Source organism: Mytilus trossulus, chromosome 4, assembly GCF_036588685.1.
Source record: "Mytilus trossulus isolate FHL-02 chromosome 4, PNRI_Mtr1.1.1.hap1, whole genome shotgun sequence".
In the NCBI taxonomy this organism is placed as follows: Eukaryota; Metazoa; Mollusca; class Bivalvia; order Mytilida; family Mytilidae; genus Mytilus; species Mytilus trossulus.
Window position 1 is genome coordinate 72,662,430 of NC_086376.1, and position 20,831 is coordinate 72,683,260.

Below are 20,831 nucleotides of genomic sequence, written 5' to 3' on the forward strand. Positions count from 1 at the left end.
TAATATTTATTATTATTGTATAGCAATATAATATTTTCCACAGAAAGTAACCAAAAGTTAGCGTGCAATAAATTCTATTTTTGCACTAGTGCAATAAATCTTCATAATTCATGACGTCATCAACGACAAAACGTTAGTTTATACCAATTTATACTTTCAAATATTATATTGCTATACAATAAAAGGGTTATTGCATGAATATTGGGGAATATTGTCCCTCGTAGAACATATATTGCACTCGCAAGCTCCTGCAATATAAAATTCTACTCGGGACAATATTCCCCAATATTCATGCAATAACCCTATATTATTATCAAAAACTTCTTAAAATGTATATTCTCAGCGAAGAGTAAAGAAAATGATTAAGAACTGAGAATTACACAAAAAAAAAAAACCTTTGAGATTTTTTTTTTAATTTCATACTTACAAAAAAAAAAGGTAAAATCACAAAAATACTGAACTTAGACTAGAGAAAAAATCAAATCAGAAAGTCCATTATCACATGCAAAATTAAATGACAAAACACATCAAAAACAAATGGACAAGAAATGTCATATTCCTGACTTGGTACAGGCATTTTCAAATGTAGAAAATGGTGGGTTAAACCAGGTTTTAAAGTGCTAAAACTATCACTTTGATGACAGTCTCATCAAATTCTGTTATACATGTATTTACAATGATGCGTGAACTAAACAGACATAATAAATAAAATAGTCTAAATATGGGTACAGCAGTCATCATTGTGTAACAATTTAAAAAGGAACAATTTCACAGAACACAAAATCAACTACCTATCTACAAACGCATTCATTGTGTGTCTGATGTCAGAAATTTTTTCGTCACATATTTTTTTTGTTCAATGTTTATACAAACAATTTTCAAATTGCACATGGGTAATATTAGCATACAGGGTAGAAAAAATCAAAAGTATGTGAAAATTTATGTCAGAAATAGACCAAAATAGTGCAAAAGTTCTATAGAATTTATAAGAGTCCACAAATAGTTCATTCCACTACGCGATTGAATAATTTTGACGTTTGTGGTTCAATTTATTTTCTAATTCATAATAGAAATATATCATAATGACATATTTTAGAACAATAAGTTAATAACTTACTGATGGGATCTTGAAAGTACAGAGTCAGGTTATACATTTAAGAACAAAATAAACACAAAAAGTTGTGTATACAACAGGTTGGGAACAAACATCCTGTATGGTGATTATACCTGTATAGAGTGATTATCCTTCTTTAGAGGGATAAAATTATGCCTTTATAGAGGGGTATTTTTGTTTGCACTGGCAAGGATTTAAAGCAAATAAGGGCAGAATGGAATTTTCTATTTATATTGGCTATAATCTCTAGCATTATACCGATCAACATATGCACTTTACTAAAATCAAAGCGCTGTAAGCACTGTAGGCAGTTAACCAAAAACCAAGGCAAACATAATTATGAAAACTGTGGCAAAGCTGCTTCAACTTTTTTTTAAAGATTTAAAAGAACAAGCATTAAACATTCATATATAATTGTACATTTATGTTCATTTAATGAATTAATCATTAAGGCAAATAATTCATATTTTATCAAGGTTTTCAATAGCAACGCACATGACCACGAATGGTCATGAGTCTTTCATGAGTCAGCAGTGGAACAAATTTGCAATGATTGCAGTTCTTCTAGTTGATCGTAATTGTTCGTATTAGTTGACTGTTAGTAGTTCAAGATGACTTTAGTACGAGCTTGTAAAAGTATGAATGGACTTGCTTCCCTGGAAAGAAAACTGAGTTTGTGTTGTACAGTACAAAAGTTATGAGACACAAATCAGACAAATGTTTACTACTACAGGGATCAAGGGCGAGGTCTGACTGACCTGTCTATAGTAAATGTAAATGACTCTCACCTTCACCCCAAGTCCATGATGTCTAAGTTTGGAATAAAATGAGGGTGTTAGGGTCTAGCAAAGTGACATGCATATGTGTCGCATATGACATTGACCTTGTATGTCATTCAATCTTTTTTGAAATGACAAACAGGAATGAATATGGTTTAGGCGTTGGTATCTCAATCTTTTACAAGTTCTCAAAACACACACAAGAGGGTGTGGGGTGACCCTAGGGACTACCCCTATTTTTCATTTGATTTTTTAAATTGTCCCATATGAATATATATGGTTTATTGGTTGGGATCTCGTCCGTTATCAAGTTTTCAAACAGGAGGGGGTTGGGGACCCCAGTGACTTCCCCTATATTTCATTCTATTTGTTATATTGTCCAATACATGAATATATATGGTTGAGGGGTGGGGATCTCATCTGTTTCTAAGTTATCAAATCAAACAGGAGTGGGTAGGGTGATCCTAAGGACTCTACCTATATTTCATTGGATTAGTTCTCATACATAAATATATATGGTTTGATTTAAAGGTGGGGATCTTGACTGTTTCCAATTTCTCAATCAGGTGACTGCAGGGACTCCCCCTATATTTAATTTAATTTAGAGCTTGGGATCCCAATTTTTTCAAAGTTCTTCAACATGAGGGGTAGGGTAACAACAGGGACTTCCCCTACATTTCATTTGATTTGTTATATAGTCTTATACATGAGTATATATGGTGAAGGGGTGATGATCTCGAATGTTTCCAAGTTCTCAAACAGGAGGGTGTACAGTGACCATAGGGACCCCCTTATAATTCATTTGATTTGTAATATTGTCCCATACATAAATATATATATTGTTTAAGATTGTGGATCTCGACCATTATAAATTCTCAAACAGACAGGGGTAGAGTGGCCCCACGAACTCCACCTATATTTCATGATTTGTTATATTGTCCCTTACATGAATTATTTGGTTTAGGGGTGGGGATCTTGACCGTTACCAAGTTTTGGTCATTTTTGACTCTTGTGGATAGTTGTCTCATTGGCAATCATACCACATCTTTTTTTTTATATAAGAAACTTCCAGCTATTTTAACTGACCTATCAAAATTGAGAAGAAAAAAATACCCCTTGAAATTGCAGTAATATGCATTACCAACATTTATCACAGATAAAAAAAAATTATACTACTACCAGGAAAATATATATTGTTAGATAAACTGTTCCCAGCTGTCACAATGTATTGGATTTTCACATTAAAATTGGTGTAAAAAATATTTTCTGCTTTTTCTTTCTTCTACATATGTCTTTCGGTTTTCAATTCTAGTGTTTATATTTATTTACCATGCATAGATGTATTTTGTCACCTGTCTGGATTTTTTTAGAAGCCTAATCCGGGATTACCCTTATCAGCTTCCGGAATTGGATCGGATATTGTAATCTCGCGGCAGCCATTTTGGTTTCAATGTTGTTTTTGACAGATAGTGAGATACGATTTTACTCGGATTTACACATTATTTATCGGCGATTTTATGTATGAAGCTAGCCGTTGAACAAATTGAACATCGCTGTCATGAATAGTAATGATGAAAATGAGTTTGAGATCGTTTATTAGGAAACTTTGGTAAAGAGGTTTGCAAAGTTATTTTTTTATATTCTTTCAAGGTCTGTCGGGCATAACGTGCGTAGCTAGTAACAAAGTAGAAAGTCCGACTGCAAAAGTGGAAGGTCGCAGACCTCGGACCACCTTTAATTTGAACCCCTGCGTCCAAATTGAAAAGATACGAAAATTTCGTCTTCTTTTAAATTCAAAATTGCCGCCAACAGCGTGATCATTTGAACTTATATACGTAGTTGACTACGTATTGAGGACAAATAATATTCCTACGACTTTTGCAATTTGGGAAATCTTAACTACTTGTCTTTAGAAATTTTCGGCGATTAGATATTTCATACATTTGTTCTTTGACATCTTAGCCAGAAGCTCAGGGGATAATAAACTACACAAGGATTCCTAATGTGCTCTACTTCCTATGTGCAACTTTTGGGGAAATCGACGATCATTTGAGGTTTTTCTGGTCATATTTTTTGTAATCCAGAATGAAAAAAATAAAAAAAACTGTCCAATAAGTTACAAATAATATAATAGCCAGCTAGATGATAACAATGGCACGTATTTCAGCATTTACTGGGTAGCACACAAATCCAGGGTGCTCGCATAAGGCAGCTTAACTGCTTAAAAAGGGATAACCAGTTTTCTGCTAAAGTGACAAAACTTGCAATCATTGTATACCTATCTGAACACCTGATTATCAACAAAAGGAATAGTTGACCTTTAAATTTCATGTTAAATCTAACAATAAAAATTCTGTTCAGTGAGGCATAAGTGAGTAGAATTTAACTGATCATCACAGCTTTCAATCATGGTGAACAATAGATTTTATATCTGGGGCAATATGCGCAATTGTTATTCCATAGGCCGTAATGGTAACATTTTCTTCTGTTGCTCAGCCCATATCGTAAACTTGTATATGTATGATGGCTTGTTTCGAAGCTGAGACATTTTTACATATGTGGTTAAATTTTCGGGGTACGAAGTGTGATTCATTTTTCCGTAATTTAGCAAACCCTGAGTATCCTTTTGCGATGTCGCTCCTCATGGTAAAAAATCCCAATTTTAACACAATAAGTTCTTTGAAATTTTAATACTTTGAACACATTTCATAGCTCCATGGTTTTTACACATTTATTCTGTGTTCCCTTATTTTCTAAATTAACACTAATGGTTCAGCTCAGTTATTTGTTTATCATAGAAATGTGTCAAATATCACTACACAGAGATTTTTTGTTTACATGTGACTTTTGTGTTCCTCATTTCAAGGCTCATTAGGGGTATTGTCCCATATTGAAATCCATAGTTCTGATTTTTCCAAATATTTTTAGGTGATCTTCATCAGTATGACATTCTGAATAAATCTGTGTATTTTTGTCCATTTCTGAAAAAAAATAAAGTCATTTCAGCACTAAATGGCAATGACACTTTTATCGCTATATTCATTTATTTTTAATACAACGTGCATGTATAATTAATTTCTTCCAGTATACCTTTACTAGTCAAAACAAGGACAAAACTTCTGATGATAACCTTAAATAACAATACACAGACCCTATTAAAGCATTCTATAACATTTTCTTGTGTCTTAAAGTGCATTTTGACAGAGAAATTATGCAAAAATGTAGATTTCATAAAAAAAAACCCAGCAAAATAACTATTCTTACTAGTGGACATCTGGTATATAATACTGTGAAAACCCCTCAAAACTACTGGGAAAGTCATTCTTATCATGTAATTAGAGTACAATGAAGTGCAAATTTTCAAAACTTGTCCATTCACATAATTCTATTTGAGAAAAAAAGGCTTTTTACATGTATTTCAGTGAAAACCCTTTATCAGTGAGAAATCCACATGAGGTATTAAAGGAAACATTGTGACATCACACGTATTATGGCGTCATTAAATAATGACAGATCAAAATAGTGCTAAATAGAGTTTACAGTGTTACATGAGAATCAGTTGACACAAGATTTAACTCGAAATGTTGAGTCGAAAAGACCAGTAACCAAGCCTTTTCATTTAATAGCAAGACCATAGCAACAGTTTTCATATAAGCATATTTTTAACATACCGACTGTAATTTCATTTGCACAAATACCATAAATAAATAATTTAGAGCTTACCTAATAAATCAAAATGCTTACCAGTTATTCAGGACTTTTTAAAACCTTTAGTTTGTCATCTCATATTTAAAAGTAATGATATGTCTGGAACTGAAATAAGACAAAAAAAATTAACTCAAACTGTGTTATCATTTAATTTAAATACATAAGTATTATTGAGAGAGAAAAATCTAATTCTTAAAACTTTTATCACGAAGAAAGAAAAATGCTTCTCCCTTGTGGCTTAGCCACCTTCATTTAAACTGTTTATATAAGAAGCAATGAGTTGTAGCTAACTAGCTTAATACATGTAATTGAATAGCAATATTGTGTTCAAGAAGGTTTGACCCTCCCCCTTTTTCACTGAGAAATGACAATATCTTGTGTTTTGCTCGTGTGCATTAACAATAGTAATTCGTGATTTTCTTAATACATGTACATGTTTTTTTTCTGTTTATTTGCATATGATATCTACTGACCAGGGTCAAATCATTGGATAAAAGCACATGTATGATGTATCTCACTTTACTCGTGTGAAGTGTGTTATCTCCCTTGATTATAAGCTATTCCTGTAGACCAGAGTGATAATTGCATAACAAAGACTATATTGTGTCATGTTTACTTACAATTTATTTATATTACATGTAAGTTTTTTCTTGCCTTTTTCAATTGAATAAACAATTCATTTCGGATCTCTCGGGGGTAAACAAAGTTATGACTGTGCCTAAAAAAAGTGTTCAGCCCCGTGCCAGTAATGCATTAAAAAGTGAAAAATTTATTGAATTTTTGCTGTTCTTTATCAAAAATATTTATCTGAAATCATTTATGATAACTAGGTATAAATAAAAAACTACTAACCATCATTTTAACAATTTTCTGTGGTGTACAAGGTGAAATTAGCTAAAGACATCTCTGGATCCTTTCTCACAAGATGGGGCAATATGCGCAATTGTTATTCCATAGGCCGTAATGGTAACGTTTTCTTCTGTTGCTCAGCCCATATCGTAAACTTGTATATGTATGATGGCTTGTTTCGAAGCTGAGACATTTTTACATATGTGGTTAAATTTTCGGGGTACGAAGTGTGATTCATTTTTCCGTTATTTAGCAAACCCCGAGTATCCTTTTGCGATGTCGCTCCTCATGGTAAAAAATCCCAATTTTAACACAATAAGTTCTTTGAAATTTTAATACTTTGAACACATTTCATAGCTCCATGGTTTTTACACATTTATTCTGTGTTCCCTTATTTTCTAAATTAACACTAATGGTTCAGCTCAGTTATTTGTTTATCATAGAAATGTGTCAAATATCACTACACAGAGATTTTTTGTTTACACGTGACTTTTGTGTTCCTCATTTCAAGGCGCATTAGGGGTATTGTCCCATCTAGTCAGATAAGCAGCAAACTGGGCATGTGCATATTAAATTTAAAAGTACATCTATTGGTGCATCAACTGTTCCAGGTTACTGCCATAATAAGTAGAGAGTGCCATTCTGCCCTATTTTGATTTAAATCCAGTCTAAACCAAAATAGTTGTCCCTCTATAGAAGGATTATCCCTCTATTCAGGTATAATCACCATATAGAGGGTTTGCTCCCAACCTGTACAAAACACCAGCCAAAAATGAAAGATAACACAAACAAATTGACCATGTTGACAGGATTTTTAAGTACCGAGCCACGTTAAATGGATATCACATAAAACAATCCAACAGTAAAAGTAATATTAATAATAGAACAAAGACAAATGAAAGAACAATATAACACATTGTAAAGATGATAAACAACATCAGTACACAGAATCTATACATGGTGATTTGAAAGATGAAATTATGTATATGATCTTACTGTAGGGAATCTGTATCTTGGAACAAGTTTTTGGAAATGTCTACCAGTGTTAACCATTCCTCTAATGTCCAGGTATGAGTGAATAATTGCGTTATGATATCCATCCTATGGAATATAGTCTGAAATTATGAAACACATTATACATGTTAAAGCATTATAAATATATATTTAAATATTTGAATAGTATTTTAAGGAAATTCTGATCACTGGAAATATATTATAACTTTAAATCAAAAATTGAGATACAATATCATAACATAGAAAATAAATAATTATCAAAGTGATTGTACATTGTAATTGATTATTCGTAGTTTACTCCACATTGACAGAAACAAGTGTGTGTGGATAGTTCTCAACGGTCAACCTGTACATTCCTATTTTTGTTACTTTGACATTCACGGTGTGTACCTACAATGTAGTGGCTGCATAAAGTTACCAAAGGCAGTGTTTTTCTATCAATCAGGAGGTCAACTGTTCGTATATTAAAGTAAACTTCCAATATCATATATGAATAGTCGACCTCACAAGGGACAAACAGAGGGGGTATTAGGGGTCCTGATCCCGAAATCCCGGGCTTAAAAACACAAAATCCTGAAATTCCAGGGCTGAAAAACACAAAACCTGAAGTCCCTGATGTAAACAAGGATTCGTATTTAAAAAAATTTAAATCCAGACATCCCAAACTTCGAAAAAAGAATTCCCAGATCCCGTAACACAGGCACTTGTTTCTATCCATACGAATGTCGACTATCCATATTACTTTGTCCCTTAAAGGTCAATGCCAAAATCACGAGTTTAAAAACACAAGATCCAGGAGTCCCAATAAAGGTCCCTATCCCTTCCTCACCAATGAACAGATGAATGGAAATATAAAAAAAATAAGTGCTGTGGGCTGTGTTAAGGTTCATCATAACAAATGGACAAATATGGCTGTAGTTTCACCTCAAAATTTACTCTATGTACAGACATATACCTGTGCTGTTTGGAAAGTTTTAAGGCCTAGCTTCCACTAGATATATAAAAGTTAAATGCAATTTGTGTTTAAGAAAGCTGAAATCTTTTCTGTTTTTTTATGGGTATTTTATTTCCTTTCTGCAGAAGGTGTAAAAATAAACAAACACCTGAATTACTTTGATATTGGCCACTCAGCATGCTCAGACAAACTCTTTATGTCACCTGTAGTTGTGAAGAGACCTACTGTCCGAGTTAATTAAGGACTATCAAAACAATACAAACCAGTTTTTTACCTGAGGGAGCATCTCAAAGTTGTTCCACAACTTAGTCAATTTTCACACCTAATGCATAAAGGAAAAAAATGCCCATCAATATCCAAAATAGATTTTATCTTTCTGATATGCAAAATACATGTAACTTTTATATATCTAGTGGATGCTAGGCCTTGAAACTTTCCAAACTGCACAGGTAAGTCTGCACACAGAGTAATTTTTGAGTTGGAAATTCGGCCATATTTGTCCATTTGTCATGTTGTCATCGCATGAAATAAATGTCTGTGCGACAACACCATTACGGAACTACCTAGAAAATGCTGAAAAGATGAAAAATCAGTGTTTTAACCTAGAAATAACATCTGGATGACTTTTTTTTAATGTCATAACATGTGTAAATTCGTTTATTGACATGTAAACATCTTTGCTCTATCCTCAAATTTGGCGGGAAGTGCCTAATATTAAATCAATTGCGGAATATATTTCCGTACCACGATTTCCCGAGAAATACAAGAAATACGTGATATCCCCAAAACAAACTGATATATCCCGAGAAAAAGATTGTTTGATGGTATTATGCTACTTTTCATAGTGGTATACTACTTTTAACAATATTAAAGTATACTTATTATAGATATTACTCGAATTTATTCAATAAAAGTGCAATTTCATTTCAAAAATTCGATTTGTACGTCTTGTATGCAAGTTCCTTAATAAATATAGAAAACAATATGGCGGGCATTCTAAATGTAGAAGGTTTGCCTGTACTCAGAGAAAATTTTGAGGTGAAAATACGGCCATTTTAGCCATAGGGTCCGTGACATGAACCTTAAAACGACTGTCGATGAAAGTATTAAAAGAACTGGAAGATTAGAAAAGTATCAAAAGTACTGACAGAATAGATTCTATTAAAAATGAAATTATAAAAAAGTTGATACAGTTATCATAACTTCATTCAGGTATTTAAGCTTATCAAATAATTTCCTTTATTTTACATTCATATGAAAAACTGATTGTTGTTTTAAATAAATATCGTTATGGTTATTGAAATAAATTATGATAAGAAAACAATATGATTACTAAGATTTTGGAAACACGTTATTTTAGTAATAACGGTTATAACTTAAAATCTTTGAAGAAATACAGTGCCGTAACTATACATTGAGGCAAATGAGACAAATGCCTCATGTTGATTTTTTTTTAATTTTAAATGAAACAAAAGGTTTTCTTCATATCAAATTGTTTTCACGGAAAGTGTCTTGCAAGAATCAAGTTCTTTTCACTCTGATTTTTTAGTTTTCAGAGTTGATGGTAAATTGTTTGTACTTCTGTGTCCCGGGTTTGTCCCTTTGTTCATTTATTGTCCTACTTTATAACTATAGTCACGTCTGAGTGTTGATTTTCATTTGTAAATGAGTGGTTTTGCAATGTTGCATATCCACCGATGTCTATACTAGACATAGTGCGAGGAAATATTTTAAGAACACACAATGCTACAGTACTGGACACAGACAACTGAGATGGTCGTTTCTGCATGGTGAATTGAACTTGCTATCAAAGAATACAAAACTGGCCCTTTTTTAGCCATGATAAAACTAGATAGCTCACATGGTTTGAATTAAAGTACGAGCACCAATATCCCGTTATCAAATCATTTGAAAAAACATCAATGCCATATATATATATAAAAAAAGAAGATGTGGTATGATTGCCAATGAGACAACTATCCACAAGAGACCAAAATGACACAGACATTAACAACTATAGGTCACCGTACGCCCTTCAACAATGAGCAAATCCGCATACCGCATAGGTCAGCTATAAAAGGCCCCGATATGACAATGTTGAACAATTCAAACGAGAAAACTAACGGCCTTATTTGTATAAAAAAAATGAACGAAAAACAAATATGTAACACATAAAAAAACGACAACCACTTAATTACAGGCTCCTGACTTGAGACAGACACATACATAAATAATGTGGTGGGTTTAAACATGTTAGCGGGATCCCAACCCCCTAACCTGGGACAGTGGTATAATTATAATTTCATTCGTTTAAACGGGCAGTGCATTAGAGTGAAATTAATTTCTCCTGGGTGTTTCATCATATGTAGCATAGAGGGCGTAATGTTTTCCCGCTTCAAAATTATTTTCGCGGTATTTTATTGCCTATGTTATCATTCAGCACGACATCGTCAATCTGAGCAGTCGAATTTTCTTGGTAAATTTTAATTCTGGTTAAGTTTATTAAGCTTTTTATTTGGAGAGTTTTTTTGTGTCGATACTGATGTTTGAGTTATATATTATATGTGTAGATATATATGTATGTATTGAGATTATTTATCATTAAATATAGAGCATCGGCGTTGTCGTGCGACTATCCACTTTACAAAGTATTTTGGTATTTATTATGGCGTTTATATGCAGAGTGTGTACATATATATACTTGGATATTTGGTACAAGTATTGGTTATACTTGGATATTTGGTACAAGTTTTGATTATACTTGGATATTTGGTAAAAGTATTGATTATACTTGTTTATTTGGTGCAAGTATTGGTTTTATGTCTACATTGATGGGTGGTTTATACCAGGAGAACAGTACAACATAAGAACGATCTATAAAAATCAGTTGAAAAAGGCTTAACTCATCAGATGGACAAAAATACAAGTGGACGTGGCCGGGTACTTGTACATCCCGACGACAAAAAGACACTTGGAACAGATCTGAGAGTACTAGCAGTTATCTGAAAGCCAATTCAAAGCCACTAACAACTAATAAAAAAAATCATGCTTCTAAGACTAAACTGTCAATCCGTACTCATCCAACATCCAATTATGGATTTAGTGTAAAGACGTCATAAACAGTCAGAGAAAAACATGACATTGTGCAATGCCAAGTTACAGGTATCGACAGATTGTAGATCCATGAATGTATATATATATATAAACAACATTTCCGTAGAAATGAGGATGTGCTATCCCGTTTGAAATAAGTTTTCTACAGGTACAACCAAACTTCAAAACCAAATCTTTATATCTATGAAAAAATTTAGTAAAGGTTTGAAGTAATTTATGGTAACGATATCCCTGATTTGATAAGTTACCGGGCCAGTAATACATGGATTGCGTTCGTTAAAATCAAAAACGTCACAACAGACACGGGCATAGCGAACGAGCTGTGAAATATAAAAGGAACATCACCATCAAAAAACGGAAAATTCACAATACGGATAGAAAAATCAACCCTTTTATCGTAAATTTTAGTGTGGAGTTTCCCGTTTAAAACCGAAATATCTAAATCCAGGAAAGGACAGTTATTACCAGTCTGTATACATTTGATTTATTTAAAGTTAGTTCCTTGGGGTCAATGTCTGAAAGATAACTCTAGTTGTTGTTGAATTTATCAATTGAATGCAATTTCGACAGGTCTTTACTGAAATATGCTGTATTGATCTTAGACACAAGTGATTTTAGTTTGTATTTTATACAGTTATCTGTTGTTTATTCTTTTTCAATACCTTGGTATCTGTATTGGGCCAAATCAATTTGCTGTCTTGCTATTTTGATGTTATTGGAACCTCTCTTGCCCTCCCTCGTAATGATTACAATTCTAAAGAGAGTTACCAATAAATATGCGGACTAGAACGACCAAAGATCGACCTGCCATCGATAGCAAATACTCTTAATAACAAAAAAATGTATGGACGAGATTCCCAACTCATGTCAGGTACATAAACACATGGCCGACTTAAGCTTTTTTTAATTGTATCAGTGATCTTAAAATTGTTATGAAGAATTGAAATTTAAACCAATCATTTTCTCTATTTGCATAAAGACAGTGCAACAAGTAAATTGCTAGAAAAGGTAAAATATGATTAAGGAAAAATAATTTATTGTCAATACGTTCATAGAAATATGTAAGTGCAAGTAGCTGAAATATGTATGTTCAAAGGCTATTTTTAAATATTGTATTTGTTAAAAACCTTAATTTGAGGTAAATGCAAATAGAAGTTCAGCATTGGGCCTGAAAATCAATGACAGTTTCAAATTGTGATTTTTTTTTTTTTAATTTAATGATCGACAACTAATGAATCTTTGTCTATTTACATTAAACAGCTTAGCTGTAAAGCAGTTAGCTAAAGACATTAACAACATCGCATTTATCTACAGTATGCGAAGCAAAACGTTTGTGAAGTTAAACACATTAAAAAAACTAGCAACAGGCCACAGTCTGCGGGGCCAAACGTTTGTGAAGTAAACACATTAATCAAAATAGCATCAGGCCACAGACTGCGAGGCCAAACGTTTGTAAAGCTAATCAAATTAAACAAAATAGTACCAGGCCACAGTCTGCAAGGCCAAACATTTATAACGACAAAACACATTCAAAACGAGGAATCATTAGTATTGCCTTAATTTTAGTAGCAAAGTATAAAAGAGGTTTACAGTGAAGAAAAATGAATCATGATAAAGTATAGAAAAAAACTTGTAAAAAAATCAAGAATAGATCACAATAAAGTGCTAATAAATAGAATACGAGGAATAATAATACAGCGGTAAAAATAAAGACCAGAGCAGCATGGTCTACAAAGTTAAAGAATACATATATGTAGTGTTACAGTTTAGGGTATAAGCTGTAGGTTTGTACATACGACTGTTCAAGTTCAGGCTACTCAGTAAACACTCTATTCTATTTTCGCGTTCGTCGTTTACTGTTAGCCAACGCGTATACAAAGACATCTGATGAACATTGTGTGTACTTATATATTGTTATTGTATGTAAATATTGTTAGTAAGGTCTCTGGGATTAATAAAATAGAGTTCGTCTTCACCGTTTGACCATGGGGGTCCCTTGACTGAACGACAGTTCCCACCTTCTGTTTATCCTTATTTCACATGTTCCCGCTTTATTATCTTGTTATTTTATTAGCGTAAGGCACGAATATTGTAACTGGGGCCCATACATGCTAAGAATAAGCTTAGATAAGTCCCGTTTGTCCATTTCCCGACTCGACAGAATGTCAACATACCGATCGCCGCCATTTGCATCACTTTGTTTATTTACGTCAGTGACCTAATGACATGAGATCAGCATCCAATCAGCATAACTTAATTTGCCCACCATCTCTATAGGGGCACGAGACGTTGGTGGGAAAGAGATATAAAAGCAAGTGCACAACAGTCTTCAGATAGACTGCGGCTCGCTACCAGGGCAGCATCTTCGCTAGCCAAGGGTTACGATCCACTCCCGCTCTCTTCACCCTTGGCGGATTGAGATAATATTTCGGAGACACAAGGTAAGGATTTTTATTGGTTGCAGTAGATACTCGCTGCATCCAATCAAAAAGCGCCTATAACATGATCACGTGTAAATGTTGAAAGTGTTTGTAAACAATTGCCACGTGTTTATTGTGCAACAAGTCTTTACATCACTAAACATAGGACTATATTTAGTGACAACTTGTATGTTTTTAATCAACTAATAGAAGTTTCTGTGTATGTTTCATGCACAAATGCATGAATATTGACATATATTTTCGTTTCCGGCTTTACCAAGTGGTTAGAATCTAGACGCTACCGTGTTTTTATCTCCAAATTGAAGAGTTCAAGTGCTATCATTGGTCAAGAATAATTTATTCGGAATGGGCGTGACTTTAAACTTCCGATAGATGGCGCAACATTGATATCACAAATGTTGGCTCAATCTGCCAAGGGTGAAGAGAGCGGGAGTGGATCGTAACTCTTGGCTAGCGAAGATGCCAGGGCAGTCACTTCTAATACCAAGAAACTTACCAAGGCAAACCAAAAGTGCCGCAGTCGATGCTATGCATGTACCTTGCTATTGTATGCATCCCCGTTGAATAAATGGACCAAACCATAATTGACCTAGATGTTTTACTACGTTTACTACGATGTTGACAAACGATTAACGTACCAAAAAGGGGGGTCTCGGTATATTTTATTAAGTGTTCTGTTGGGTTTTCATGTGATTTATACTTGTAATAGTATTGATTGTTTGTATATAATAAATTGTGAAGCTTAATTAATCTTTTTGTCTGTTGTACATGTAATTAGTAAGTCAATGTTAACGAGTTTCTGTGCTACCATATTTAGTATTGACCATTTTGCCAGCTACGCTACCAGTATAAATTAGTTTGTAACTTGGCACCAGAGTTGACAGCTCTATATTAGAATTTATCAAGAATATAGTAATCAGTGTTAACCTTATATAAATAACTTTTACTTAAGGGACACCCCCGTCCCGTAACAGTAGGCAGACCATAATCCAGACTTTCGTGTATATTTAGAGTTATTTGATGTTCTTAATGTAGAACCAATTTATTATGTATTATATTCCTGATCAATTCGGCTTCCAAGATTCAATTTTGTCACCATACTTGCCTATGAAATACAATAACGATGTTACTAGATAGATATAGGAAGATGTGGTGTGAGTGCCAATGAGACAACTCTCCATCCAAGTAACAATTAAAAAAGTAAACCATTATAGGTTTAAGTACGGCCTTCAACACGGAGCTTTGGCTCACACCGTACAACAAGCTATAAAGGGCCCCAAAATTACCAGTGTAAAACCATTCAAACGGGAAAACCAACGGTCTAATCTATATAAACAAAACGAGAAACGAGAAACACTTATATATTACATAAACAAACGACAACTACTGTACATCAGATTCCTGACTTAGGACAGGTGCAAACATTTGCAGCGGGATTAAACGTTTTAATGGATCCAAACCTTCTCCCTTTTTCTGAAACAATAGCATAATATCACAACATAGAAAAACACACGATAAAATATCAATTGGCAGACTTAACTCAATCAAAAAACGTATGATTACACAATGATAGTATGATTAATTTTTTTTTTAGTTTTACCACTCTTTTTTTTTTTTTATGAAGTTATTGAATGTTACAACTACGTAAATGGCTATCTCACAGGTTTTCATGAAGATTTGCAATGCAGGAAGCCAATAGAACATGTGAAACTGCATATGGATATTGCAAAATTATACAATTTATATGTAACTTTCACCATATTATTTATTAAATATGTTTCACAGAGACACAACGGTGAAGAACACACTTGAATTATTTATAAAGCAAAACCCAGTATATCAATATATAGAAACATAAGAAGATCTGACGACACATCCTTTTTAATTAAATAAACTTCGTTCATTTGAAGGACAGATTTATTAAAAAAAGGCATTCGAAAATCAGAACATTGAACTTTCTTGAGCGATATTTACGTGTTTTCTATCGATTTCTACCTGTTTTGGTCGGATATTTTATTTGCATCATTCTATAAATGTCACTGTCCTTAGATTTTGATCGATTACAAGGTTCTGCTCACTTATTAAAGTATTGTTTTTCATGTTATGTCGTGTATTTTAACTAGATATAATTTGTATGTGTATCACTTCTATTTTTTTGTCTTATGTGGGCTCCTTTATCCTTTCTGTGGTTTATACCTTTTCAGTTCCTTATTATTTCAATTCAGCGTTGAACAAAGGTGTCACTGTTTCTTTATTTATAACACTGTATATATTCATCCTTAACTGCATAGTTCTTGAATTGCTATTGTTCTTGAATTGCTATTGTTCTTATTGAAATGCTCTGGAGATATGTGAGTAATTTGACGTTTTTTTTAATTTATTTATATAAATCATGCAACAGGTATCAGAAGAAATGACTCCAGCCATATTTTACTATTTATCTTTTTTAATTACTGTATTCATTAATATAAAGAAAGAGAAAAAAAATACTGAGCTTTCGAAAGCTTTGTAAAGGTGTGCATTAAAATATGTCGTCTGGATTGAATGTAAAGACATCATAAGCAGTTCTGAACTGAAAACATGGAAATCACCAATATTCAATCTCTTTTAACAGTGATGGATTGCTAACCTTTTACAACGAGTAAATATATTCAAAGGAAAACTAGGTTTATATGGTTTGCATCTCAATGGACGACTCTAGCTCTTAAACATATCCAGCCAATGTATAGTTCTTCACGCGATCTACTTTTTATACCCCCCGTTTACGGGACGTATTATGGTAAACCGATATCTGTCCATCTGTTCGTACCTCCGGTTATTCAGTATCCAATTCAATTACGCGGACAACTTACATTTGGTGTAAATACTTTTCTTTTTTTAAGCAAACATTTGCAGCGGGATTAAACGTTTTAATGGATCCAAACCTTCTCCCTTTTTCTGAAACAATAGCATAACATCACAACATAGAAAAACACACGATAAAATATCAATTGGCAGACTTAACTCAATCAAAAAACGTATGATTACACAATGATAGTATGATTACTTTTTTTTTAGTTTACCACTCTTTTTTTTTTTATGAAGTTATTGAATGTTACAACTACGTAAATGGCTATCTCACAGGTTTTCATGAAGATTTGCAATGCAGGAAGCCAATAGAACATGTGAAACTGCATATGGATATTGCAAAATTATACAATTTATATGTAACTTTCACCATATTATTTATTAAATATGTTTCACAGAAAAAAAAACACAACGGTGAAGAACACACTTGAATTATGTATAAAGCAAAACCCAGTATATCAATATATAGAAACATACGAAGATCTGATTACACATCCTTTTTAAATAAACTTCGTTCATTTGAAGAACATATTTATCGAAAAAAGGCATTCGAAAATCAGAACATTGAACTTTTTTGAGCGATATTTACGTGTTTTCTATCGATTTCTACCTTTTTTGGTCCGATATTTTATTTGCATCATTCTATAAATGTCACTGTCCTTAGATTTTGATCGATTACAAGGTTCTGCTCACTTATTAAAGTATTGTTTTTCATGTTATGTCGTGTATTTTAACTAGATATCATTTGTATGTGTATCACTTCTATTTTTTTTGTCTTATGTGGGCTCCTTTATCCTTTCTGTGGTTTATACCTTTTCAGTTCCTTATTATTTCAATTCAGCGTTGACCAAAGATGTCACTGTTTCTTTATTTATAACACTGTATATATTCATCCATAACTGCATAGTTCTTGAATTGATATTGTTCTTATTGAAATGCTCATTTGTAGAGGAGTGCAAGACAAGGGGTTTAACTGTTATGCTGTTGTAATGCAATTTAATTCGTTGTTATCTGTTATTCTGAAAATATATTTGCTGTAAGCTGATATTGTCTTTTTTCTTGTAAGATGTTATAGGACTTGCATTTTTTGTTATATATTATTGTGAGAATGCAACTGCTATTAACAGAAACTACTTAACTTATTTTTATTGTTCTGTAGACATTCTTTATTCAAATGTGATCATCGACAAAAGATAGTAATCCAAGGACTAAGTCTATTAGTTTTGGATAACCAAAATTTAAAACAAGATTAACAACTACAGGTCCCCAAATAGCCTTCAACAATGACAAAAGCTCATACAGCACAGTCAGCTATAAAAAAGACCTTAAAATGACAAATATAAAACAAATGAAATGAGAAAACAAATAGACTAATAATTGTACAAAACAAAATAGTTCAACCTTTAAGCGAGCTTTAAAGGAATCAAGACATATCATGCGCTTAGAGTGCAGCTATTTATTAACAAACTCCATATTCAAACACTCAAACAACTAATTCATAGAGAGGGGTGGAAGTTGAAGCCCCCTTTTTTATCAGTCAATGCATTTGAATGAAGACATGTACACATCAACTCAATTTGTTAATACACATTTCCAGTCTAGCTTTCAATACATTTGTAACGACCTTTAACCCCACTGACAATTTGCGTCTGTGTCCATACTTGTTTTGGATAACAAAAAATATTATTATATATTGAGTAAACCAATTTTAGATAACTTTAAATACATGTTCATAGATAATGGAATTTATTACAGAGAATTATAATAGGATATGCTGTATTGATCCTGGATTGATCCTGGACCCGAATGATTTTAGTTTTTATTTACAGTTATCTGTTGTTTATCCTTTTCCAATCCCTTGGTATCTGTATTGCGCCAAACCAATTTGCTGTCTTGCTATTTTGATGTTTTTGGAACCTCTCTTGCCCTCCCTCGTAATGGTTACAATTCTAAAGAGAGTTACCAATTAATATGACTTGAACGACCAAAGTTCGATCTGCCATCGATAGCAAATACTCTAGTCCGAGATTACAGCTTGTCTGACAAAACAGCCGTTGGACGTCAGAGTAATCTCGGACTAATACTCTATATAAGAAAAGAAATCTACGGACGAGATTCCCGACCCGTGTCAGGTACATAAACACATGGCCGATTAAAGCTTTTTTTAATTGGATCAGTGATCTTAAAATTGTTATGAAAAAATGAAATTTAAACCAATCATTTTTCTCTATTTGCATAAAGACAGTGCAACAAGTAAATTGCTAGAAAAGGTAAACTATGGTTATTGAAATGCTCTGGAGATATGTGAGTAATTTGACGGTTTTTTTATTTATATAAATCATGCAAAAGGTATCAGAAGAAATGACGCCAGTCATATTTTACTATTTATATTTTTTAATTACTGTATTTATTTATATAAAGAAAGAAAAAAAATAATAAATACTGAGCTTTCGAAAGCTTTGTAAAGTTCTGCATCAAAATTATGTCGTCTGGATTGAGTGTAAAGGCATCATAAGCAGTTCTGAACTGAAAACATGGGAATTACCAATATTCTATCTCTTTTAACAGTGATGGATTGCTAACATTTTACAACGAGTATATATATTCAAAGGAAAACTAGGTTTATATGGATTGCATTTCAATGGACGACTCCAGCTCTTAAACATATCCAGCCAATGTAGTTTTTCACGCGATCTACTTTTTATACCCCCGTTTACGGGATGTATTATGGTAAACCGATGTCTGTTCGTACCTCCGGTAATTCAGTATTCAATTCAATTACGCGGACAACTTACATTTGGTGTAAATACTTTTTTTTTTTTAAATTGTAAACCAATTAATATTTCGAGATAAGGAATTGGTATCTTCCCGTTGATGAAACAAATTATAATCAATTCTTTCAATACCATTTTACGTTTGAAACGAGGAATACTAGAGTAAAGGATAAAAAAAGTCAAATGCGTTTAAAGTAATGCAAGAGAGAAGAGACTTCACTTAAATGTACTTTGAGTACAGATCTTATGAATTTGTAACTATCAACAATAAGGTAGTTTCTCCATTACTTTTGTTTATCCGGCGGCTTCAACTGACAGGATTCAACAACAGACAGATGGCTATACACTACCATTTGTTTTGGTCGGATATTTTATCATATTATAAATGTCATTGGTCCTTAGATTTTGATCGATAACAAGGTTCTATTCACTTATTAAAGTATTGTTTTCCATGTTATGTCGTGAATTTTAACTAGATTTGATTGGTACGTGTATCACTTCTATTTTGTTGTCTTATGTGCACTCCTTTATCCTTTCTGTGGTTTATTCTCTTTCAGTTCCTTATTATTTTAATTCGCGGGAGAACAGGGACAAAATATGGATCACTTTAGCGTTGAACAAAGGTGTCACTGTTCTTCTTTATTGACACTGTATATATTCATCCTTAACTTATTCTATGTTTCATCTTAACTTGATGCAATTTTCTACAACACATTAAAGGAGCTCTTGAATTGCTATTGTTCTTATTGAAAGGCTAAAGATATGTGAATAATTTGATTTTTTTTAATTAAAATCATGCACCAGGCATTAAAAGAAATTAATCCATTCATATATTACTTTTTATCTTTTTTTAATAACTGTATTTATATTAAAAAAAGAGAAAAAGTTGCATTGAACTTTCGAAGACTTTGTAAAGGTGTGCATCCAAATTGTAATGTCTGGATTGAGTGTGAAGACATCATTAGCAGTCTGAACAGTAAGCATTGGATTCACCAAGTGCAATGCAATAGTAAACCATTGAAAGCAATACAGGTTTTTGAACTATTTAAATTAAAATCAATGTTAATACCTATGTTTTAATTAAATTGCAATAATTTTACCTCTGGTTTGTACCGATAAAGACATTTTTCAACGATCTTTCTACAGTGAAGGATTGATAACCTTTACAAGTAGTGTATGCAATATAAAACTAGATTTAAATGAATTGTATCTCAATGTACGACTCCTGCTTTTTAA

General features: G+C 32.8%; 1 protein-coding gene and 1 long non-coding RNA gene across 2 annotated transcripts in view; both read right to left on the minus strand.

Annotated features, from left to right (window-relative positions):
- The window catches only part of LOC134716799 (telomerase reverse transcriptase-like), a 72,123-nt gene extending 62,999 nt beyond the window's left edge, over nucleotides 1-9,124 (minus strand). The window contains exons 1-2 of the mRNA XM_063579806.1: nucleotides 9,022-9,124; nucleotides 7,447-7,565 (exon numbers count right to left, since the gene is read on the minus strand). Coding sequence (XP_063435876.1) covers nucleotides 7,447-7,550 — 104 coding nt within the window. The 5' untranslated portion in view covers nucleotides 7,551-7,565; nucleotides 9,022-9,124. The remainder of the gene's footprint in view (nucleotides 1-7,446; nucleotides 7,566-9,021) is intronic.
- Nucleotides 4,334-7,078, minus strand: LOC134715911 (uncharacterized). The gene is made up of 3 exons (XR_010106815.1): nucleotides 6,454-7,078; nucleotides 5,638-5,706; nucleotides 4,334-4,874 (listed from the first exon to the last, which is right to left on the minus strand). It is a non-coding gene; the product is annotated as an uncharacterized LOC134715911 (long non-coding RNA).
- Nucleotides 9,125-20,831: the final 11,707 nt, after the last annotated feature.